This window comes from Chelonia mydas, chromosome 5 (genome assembly GCF_015237465.2).
Source record: "Chelonia mydas isolate rCheMyd1 chromosome 5, rCheMyd1.pri.v2, whole genome shotgun sequence".
Taxonomy (NCBI): Eukaryota; Metazoa; Chordata; order Testudines; family Cheloniidae; genus Chelonia; species Chelonia mydas.
The window spans coordinates 130,758,175-130,766,955 of NC_051245.2; the positions used below are offsets into that span (position 1 = coordinate 130,758,175).

Below are 8,781 nucleotides of genomic sequence, written 5' to 3' on the forward strand. Positions count from 1 at the left end.
TATTTTAGCCTCTTTATTTGAAATGCCTGATAAATGCATAAAAACCAAAGTACATGTTCTTGATCCCATTGCTGCCAATAGAAGTTTTGTCCCTGACCCCAATGGAAGCAGGAGGGTCCAAGGTCCAGGATACATTTATAGGACTATGTGGTAAACGTATTCAAAGGAGCGTTAAAACACTACGGGTGATTATCTACACTTTCTCTGACCTCACCTTCTTAAAGCGAAGGGGAAAAGATTGATTTCAATTAAGGCGCTGTAGATCAGGCAATGTGAGTCCAGAGTTGACTTCAGTGGAAGCAGGATTTGGTCCCCAAGGGAGTAGTAAATCCACTAAAAGAGAAATTCTTATTAAAGTAAGACTGTCTGATAGGGAAGAGATGGAAGTATTTGCATGAGATTACAAGTAATGAAATAATGTGAAGTAGACAAGTTTCCACTCTAAATGCCACAACAGACAGAAACAAAGGATTAATGAGCAATAATCCCATCTATCGCCTTGAGTATTTTTGTATGCAAACAACACTTCTGAAAACTTGGCACCTTGAAGACAGACATGTGTCATCCTGTAAACGGCTCATCTTCACACACCAAGCATGCTTACAGGGGATGGTTAGGGCTATGGTGGATAAGGATTGATAATGGCTGTAGTTTGTATTTGACTATGCACAGCCTTCTTGAACTTGGGGGCTTTCTCTAGGAATCTGCAAGAGTGGCCTTGAGCGAATGGTAGCTATTGGGTACTCGGCTCCCTTTAGAAATGAGGCCATTTTTAAGATGTCTTCTTTTAAGGTGCCTAAAAACGTAAGTATCCCAGGCTGTAAACATTAGTAAATTGCATATGGTTTTTCAAGGTACTGTATAACAAAATTGTTTGTTTTTTTTGCATGCCCTTTATAGGAGGCATCTATCATGATCTATATTGTGCCTCCAGCTGCCTTTGTATTCCCTCAGCTAAATGCACCTCCAGGAGGCAAGACATAACGGAATAGGTGGCTAACTCAGCATGCTATTTTTAGCTATACCTGCCTATCAAAGTACAACTAGTAGAATTGCTTGTTTCAGTATTTCCCAGGAGCCCTCCTAAAGAACAAGGATGAGAGATCTGGGATTTGCCCCTGTCAGTGACGAAGGGTGAGCTGGCACTGTTTCCATAAGTATATGGATGTTGGATCTATTTAAAAGTGTTTTTTTTAAATACTTCATTGAGCTGCTTCCATCTGTATTTAGCTTTTGAATGAAAGTCAAAGTAAATGTGAGGCAGCCTGGGGTAGGAAACCATTTTGAATGGAGGAGGGAGAGAACAAAGCCTCTTTTTGGAATGTTATTGTTTCAGCAACTATAGAGTTCAGGCCTGTGAAAGCATCAAAGGAAAAATAGAGTTCGCTTTAATAACCATGTGTCTCCAAAGGTTAGGGAACCTTTATTTTTTATAAAGTGCTTAGACATTGTCATGACAGTGCTCCTGAAGTTCAAAACCAGTATAAGATTTATCCAATGATTGTGTTTTTCTAGAGCTAGATTTTAATAGAGCCTGACTGAGGATATATGTGATTCTGAAGATGAACAGGGTCTCTGATTCACAGTCAAGTTCCGTACACACATGTTCTCTACAGAGTTGCAGATAGGCTTCGGCTACATTGGGAAGTGCATAGGACAAACAAACCCAGGAAAGCTTGGCAGGTTCACAACGTGTTAAACAGGTTTCCACTTTTGACATTTGATAATCCCTCCACGGCAGCATCAATATTTGAGGCAAGGCAACATGAAAGGTCAAAAGCAATTACTACTGTAAATATTTTAAACTTTAAAAATCCTGATGATCAAAAAGTGACTCCTAGCTCTACCCGATAGACAAAGCTAAATTAATTTGCAAATCAAAAAGGATACTCTTTCTCTCCCCTTCACTCCCATTACCTGTATGTCAAACAAGTCAAGGCACCTTTCAACTGAACAAGAATGCATATAATCAGTAAGGCATGGACTTAGTAAAAGATGTGACCAGTCATCACAAAGAAAGAACACATCAAAATGTGAAATCCAATAGCATTCTTGAGACAGATTTGAAAAAAGAAAATCAAGTCAGTATTAGCACTTGATTTTACAGAAACTGCAAAATATAAACTGACCCTATCAGTAATAATTTTCCATGTTCTACTTTATTCATTCTGATCAACACGTATAGGCAAAATACCTAGATGACATTTTTAAACCAGTGCAAGACAATTTGTTTCTTTTTACAAAAAGTCCCAGTTTTGGCCTGATCTTGCTAACACTGATCACCAGTCAATCTTATTGTTATGTATTTATATTGCATCAACCACAAAGGGGGCCTTGAGCCATCATGGACCCTTACATGCTACTGCAATAAAAATAACTACCTTATTCATGCAACTAGTTCCATGTACTTCAATAAAGTGAGAAAGGTATAAGAGTATGTTGAAGTGTTTGCAGGATCAAGCACTTTAGTTGTAACCACTGACTTTGTAGCTCCTAAAGATTTGTTTAATATTAATGCATAGCATTCACAGCTTGTTGAATTCAGTGCAGAAGAATCAATATGGCTTAACTGAGGGTCTTGGAAACAACTTGGGGCATGCACACCTGTATTCCCTGAACACTCAAAATTCACAAGTCATGGGGAATTTTCAGTGCACATGAAATTATACTACTCTATGTAATGCCAAGAAATTACATTCACATTGCTCCAAGTTTATTACTAGCATATAGTTGATTTTTCCTCAAGATATTACATGAATTTCTCAGCAGTATGAAAAGATAAACAGTGTAAACCTAACAGCTTATGTATGTGACTTCACAGGAACAGAAGCTAAACACTCAAACTGTAAAAACTTCAGGTCGGGTAGTCATATGGGTGTTGCACTCAAGACACACAAACACAAAGTTTGCTCAGTACAAAACCATGTAAAGACTTCCAGTTTCTGAAGATTAAGGGTTTATTTTAAATGCTCTTAAGTCTCAGACAGACATTTTAGTTGGTTACACTCTAACCATGAGTAATTCAAAAGACCTTAGTTTAAAACTGAGAAGTATGCTTCTCTGGTGCAGAGGAGAGAGGTGAGCAAGGACTCGCTAATCAGAATATCCAGTTTTCAGTGCATTTTTCCTAAAGACAAAGCTTTATAGCAGTACTGGAAATGCATGAGCCTCATCTTGTGTTCTTTGCCCTATGAGCTTTGTCTGAGTAAGGGACTGCGGTACTGAGCCATTCATGAGTATTTAAAAGCAAGGTTTCTTTAGACACAAATGCATAGAAGAAAAAAGTGGGAAAGCCATTCAGATAAAATATTATAGGTTTATTTAAAACTTATTTTCAACTTGAATATGCAAAATACGAACTTCAACAAAATGTTCATTTTTACTTTGTAGTTTACAAATATACAAAATAGACGTTTGTTTAAATTTATATTACATATTTATTATGTAAAGAACTATATAGAAAACATTTGTTCTGCTTAAGGCATATTTGGGAATAAACCATTGTACAAATTATTGCACATTGAAACCACAGTGCATTACAGACTGTCTGCATAAAGTTTTTTCTTAAGAAAAAAGAAATAAATCAGGTTTATTTACCTGACTTAGGTCATAATTGTAGATCGGAAGACAAAAATATTTCCTTGTCAGATATGCAGCAGTTTGAGAACTTTGGCTTCCTGTTTTTGGTACCTTTAGAACCAACAGTCACTAAGCACCATGAAATAGGCTATTAAACAATTCTGTACCTGAATTTCTTCCTCCTCTTTTAACATAGTAATGGCTTTTAGAAGGAAAAAAAGACAAGATGACATTTACATCTCATATTGCATTGAAACAAGATTTAAGGGAATGTAATCTCCCTGTATAATCTCCCCTACCCACCCAACAGTCTATTTAACCCTGATATCCTTGACTTCCAGTCACTCCTTGGCATTTTGTAGTCCAGAAATATTCAAGTTGGATTTAGAAATGGAATGATAGAAGATCCAGTCATTGACCCCAATGTTTTTTCTTTAATTTATAATTAAAAAAAGAAGAGTTCCAACATTTGCATTTGATTATTTATTTCCACTCTTTGGAAGACTTCACCATGATTCCTTGTAGTGCTTTAGCTGGGCTCCTCCCTCTTGTGGAAGACAGTCTGTGCTGTAAATACTGAATCTTACGGCAGTATGGGAAAGATCCACTGCTTCTGATTAAAAGTGCCTCTTCATATGTAAGGCTAGGTGATCTGACCTGGAAAATGCTCTGTCACATCTCTGACACTGGAAAGGGCGGTGGCCGGTGTGTTTCCTGTAGTGACGGGTAAGTTCATCGGAGCGGGCAAATTTCCATCCACAGCCCTCCCAGTCACAGTGGTATGGTTTTTCTCCTTAAAAAAAAATCACGTCAATTAAATCCATATTTGTCTGCAGACATGCACATACTTTCGTATGTTCCAGTAAGGATAATATTCCAGCCTTCTATTAACATCTTCACTCAAGAAGTTTGATTAATGTTTGATAACATACAGGAAAATTAATGTTTTCATTAAAGAAAATAAGATCGATAAGGCTTTTTGTAGTAATTTATATATATCTAGCTACAAAGATGCTAAAATCAGACAAAGGGCAAAATACATCTATTCTTTGCATGACAGTATGATTTAATGTCTCTTATAAGAAAGTTCTTTATTGAAACCTTAACTGCAACACTTATGATTTCTAGTCTTTATCTTGTATGCAGGAATTTAGAATACAAAGCTCAGATAATAGTATCAATACAGAAACAGCTCAGATGAAATGGATTTAGATTATAGTAGATTTAAGGAATAAAGAACCTGCTTGAAACTTCATTAGATCAACTTTATTACGAAATTAGAGGGCTCAATCTCATGGCCTTTTAAGCAAAGTTTCTATTGACTTCAGTGGGAACGTAAAGATTATAGACTCGGCACATTAGCATTCTGGAAAGTATCCATCCAATCTGAAAATACCAGAAAAACTGTTAGCCATTTATCTCTGGAGAAATTCAAAACCCAATCCTGCTTGCATTGACATTAGCTGGGACATGATAAGTACCACAGTTTGCACTCTAAACCCTGAGATGTCCCTTAGCTCTCCTACCTCCTCCGCTCACAGAATAAATTTTGATTCCAGTTCCTACCACTTCATTCAGGGATCCTCAATAATTCAAATCTAAGTTATACCACGCTTTCAGAGAATGTCAAAAGTAGTGAATATTATTTAACAAATACTTTCACCAACTTCATTACAGCAGTAAGCATTCTTCAGTGGCAAAGTTAAACCATACCTGTGAGATCAAGCTCAAATACCAATGTTAATGTATTTACTATTTTACTTGTATTCCAATAGTAGTCGAGGAACCTTAAACTAGATTTCTCGCCATGATAATAAAGCTGAAGAATAACTTAAAAGTAGACTACAAATTTTATCATGTCATCAATACAAAATTATAAAAATGTTCTGGGAGTATCTTGCTTCGCCTGCAAGCAACAACATTATCTTCCATTGATTTCAGAACTGCGATAACTACGGAAATACCAGTAATAGACTCTCTCCAGTTAGAGGAGCAAACCAGAACAAAAGAAAAAGTTTTAAACCACGAGCAAAGAAAGTAAAATCTAAGGAGGTAACTGCATAGACTCCTATCACACAGCTGAGCCAGTGCTATCTAGATCAACAAATTCAGCTTGACTTCCAACTACTGTACCTGCCAATTAACTAGCCACATAGCAATAGACATGCAGACAAATCTTTTCATCTGCAAAAACACCCTGCAATGTCAGAGTCATTTTGAGCCATGAAGTAACCTCCAATCCAGTAGGTAAAGCCATAAATTGCATGGTTTTTTTTTTTTTTAAACTGAGTGAAAAAGTGGGATTATTTTTCCCCACAAAAATGCAATCTTTTATCTGATCAAAAATTTTGGAGATTCAACATTTTTGGATCAGCTGTATTTAATTACCTGAGCAGACTATACCTCCCTAAAGAGAGCCCAGAAAGGGGTCCGTCTCTTTCATACACTTTGGTAACACTTATATAGTTTGCCATGCCAATAAAGCCTTACTGAATGGACCTTACCTGTGTGGGTCCTAAGATGTGCCTTGAGATGAGAGCTCTTGGTATAAGTTTTGCCGCAACCTGCATAGTCGCAGGTGTGCGTGGCGGTCCTTTTCCTGGGCCACGACCTACGTCCCCTCTTTGGCTTGGTTTCTTCTGGCAGACAGCTCCCAGGTGGCATCAGCTCTAAAGGTGAAGAGGGTGGAGTCAGCATCATCACCCCTTGTACCAAGGGAGGCACGTTTAAAGGCTCTCCTGAAACATTTAGATACTTAGACTGACCTTGATACTGTAGTGCACTTGGCGGTAGCTGCTCTGGCAGGAAAGGAGGGTAGCCTGGGGCAGCATGGTAGCCTGGGGGTAGTGGCAGGTGACTGAGCCCCTGGGAGGAAGGATGGCAGTCTCTGCTGTTCATCATCTCCTCTGGAGCCAAGGAGGGGTTAGTCCTGCTGGGCAGCGGCCTCCCCAAGGGGAACTCGTGCTGCTGGGCTCGAGGAGGAGGCTGGGCAATGGTGCAAGCAGGGGCTGCCTCCTGCTTGATTTTTTGGCACATCCTGGGCAGGGAGCCGTAAGGGGCTCCGGGGCTGTCCGTGCAGGCAGCAGCCGGGTTGCTCTTGCCGCTAACACTGATGTGGTTGTATTCCCCCATGTTCACCGTGGCTTTCACAACAAATTTCCCGTGCAGGCTGCCCAGAGGCGACTGCTGCTGCTGCTGCATGTAAACCGGGTCCAAATCCGGCCTCATCAGCTCGGCTACAAATCCACCGGACGGGGACACGTCGTTGATGTCGGCCAGGTCGAAGGGGGCGGCGGGGGCGGGCTCCCGGGCGGCGCCGTACAGGAGGCCGGGCTCCCCCCTCTGCAGCGGGTAGGCGAAGGGGCAGGCGCTGGCGGCGGGCGCCGAGGGGCCGGCGCTGGCCGGGGGCGAGGCGGCGGAGACCACCACGGCCGCCGGCTCCTGGTGGATGAGCGAGTTGGAGAGGATGAAGTCGAAGTCCAGCAGCTCGTTGAGCTCCTCCGCCTCCCTGCGGGCCATGAGCGCCGGGCTGGCCCCGCGGCTGCCGCTGCTCGCCTGGGTCTCCAGCTCGGCCGGCAGCTCGTAGGGCCGCCCCGTGAGCACGGGCGGGAGCCGCTTGAGGTGGGACAGCTCCTCCCTCCAGCGCTGCGGGCAGGAGCAGACACAGGCACCGATCAGCCCCGGCCTGGCCAGGCGGGCGCCCCCCGCCCCTCCGGGGCCCCCCGCCGGGGCCGGCCCGGGACCTGCCGCCGGCCCCAGGCAGGTGCCGTCCCGCCGAGCCCCCGCGCCCCCCGGGCTCGTCCCAGCCGCGGAGCCCCCGCCCCGGGCCGCTCCCCCCCCGGCCCCCGCAGCACCCCGGCCGCGGGTCCCCAGCTGCCCCGGGCCCGCCCCGCAGGGAGCGGCGGCCGGCGCGCCGGGCAGGGCGAGGCCGCTACTCACGTTGCTGGCGCCGGCCGGTCTCAGCGCTTTCTCCCGGGCCGCCGGCCCCGCGGCGAAGGTGGCGATGGAGGGGAGCAGCGTGCCGCTGAGAGCCATGTCGAACTCGCCGGGCGGCTGCCTGCGGACAAGGCGGGAGAGAAACGGGCGGGGTGAGACTCGGCCGCCCCCGGGGCGGCAAAGGGGGGCCGGGGGCGGGCACGCGCCACCCACCTCATGAAGGTGCCCGGGCGGCTGCTGGCGCTGGGAGCCCGGCGGAGAGTCCAGCTCCGGGAGAGGCTCAAACGCCGCCGGGGGGCGGGCGGGGGGGGCGCAAAGTCGCACCAAAACCAGGGAAAATTGCGAGACCAGCGTCCTCTAATTACAGCGCCCACGGGGAGGCCCCCGCCGCGCCAAGTGCCCTCCGGCGGCGCCGGCGCAGGCTCGGTGCGAGCGGCGGTCCCGCGCGGCGCGGCAGCCGGAGCAGCCGCCGCCGCCGCCAGGCAGCCGGAGTCGGGCGCGGAGCAGGGGGGCGGCGCGAGACGGTTCCCGGGGATCCCCTGCTCGCGCCGCGGCCATGGGGGAGCCGCCGCCGCCGCTGCGAGGTGGGGCGCTGCGGGCGGGGGCGGGGGGGCTCGCGCCCAGAGCGCCGGCCCGGTCCGTGCGGAGCTGTCAGGCCGCGCGGCCGGGCCGCCCGGCTTATAACGTCCTCTCCCGCGGGCCCCGCCCCGCCCCACGCGCGTGGCCCCCCGGGCTCCGCCCACCGTCGCCGCGGCAACCGCAAAAACAAACCTTCTGGGAACACGTGGGGGAGGGAAGGGAAGGGAAGGGCCGTGACGCAAGCACAGCAGCTGGCTGGCAGCGCGCGGCCTTGACGCCAGCGAGGAGGAGTCCGCGAGCCAGCGGCGGCGGCCCCCATTGCCGCGGGCCGCGCCCCAGCGCCGCGCGCACCTGAGCGGGCGGGGGAGGGGGAGGGGGAGGGGGAGGGGGCAGGGGTGGAGGGAGGGGTGAGGGAGGGAGGGGAGGGAGAGCGGGGAAGGGGGAGGGAGGGAGGGAGGGGAAGAAGGGGGCAGGGGTGGAGGGAAGGGGAAGGTGAAGGATGGAGAGCGGGGAACGGGGAGAGATGCAGGGGAGGGAGTGATGGAGGGAGGGGAAGAAGGAGGCAGGGATGGAGGGAAGGGGAAGGTGAAGGATGGAGAGCGGGGAACGGGGAGAGATGCAGGGGAGGGAGTGATGAAGGGAGGGGTAGAAGGAGGCAGGGATGGAGGGAAGGGGAAGGTGAAGGAT

The 8,781-nt window shown here is 47.5% G+C and overlaps 1 protein-coding gene across 2 annotated transcripts; it reads right to left on the minus strand.

Moving 5' to 3' along the window:
* Positions 1–3,302: 3,302 nt before the first annotated feature.
* KLF4 (Kruppel like factor 4) lies at positions 3,303–8,186 on the minus strand. 2 transcript variants are annotated; one of them, XM_037902361.2, is made up of 5 exons: positions 7,729–8,185; positions 7,519–7,636; positions 6,345–7,224; positions 6,084–6,248; positions 3,303–4,372 (listed from the first exon to the last, which is right to left on the minus strand). In XM_037902361.2, the coding sequence occupies exons 1-5, from the start codon at positions 7,731–7,733 to the stop codon at positions 4,197–4,199; spliced, it is 1,344 nt and encodes a 447-aa protein (XP_037758289.1). In that variant the 5' UTR covers positions 7,734–8,185; the 3' UTR covers positions 3,303–4,196. The 2 variants fall into 2 exon arrangements, with proteins under 2 accessions (XP_037758289.1, XP_037758288.1); XM_037902360.2 differs by having other exon boundaries at positions 6,084–7,224; positions 7,729–8,186.
* Positions 8,187–8,781: the final 595 nt, after the last annotated feature.

Coding starts and splice junctions, on each gene's coding strand:
- KLF4 (XM_037902360.2), bottom strand. Junction 7,225..7,518: donor GACCGGCCGGCGCCAGCAAC/GTGAGTAGCGGC, acceptor TCCTGCCCGCAG/CGCTGGAGGGAGGAGCTGTC. Junction 4,373..6,083: donor ACATCTTAGGACCCACACAG/GTAAGGTCCATT, acceptor TTTTTTTTTAAG/GAGAAAAACCATACCACTGT.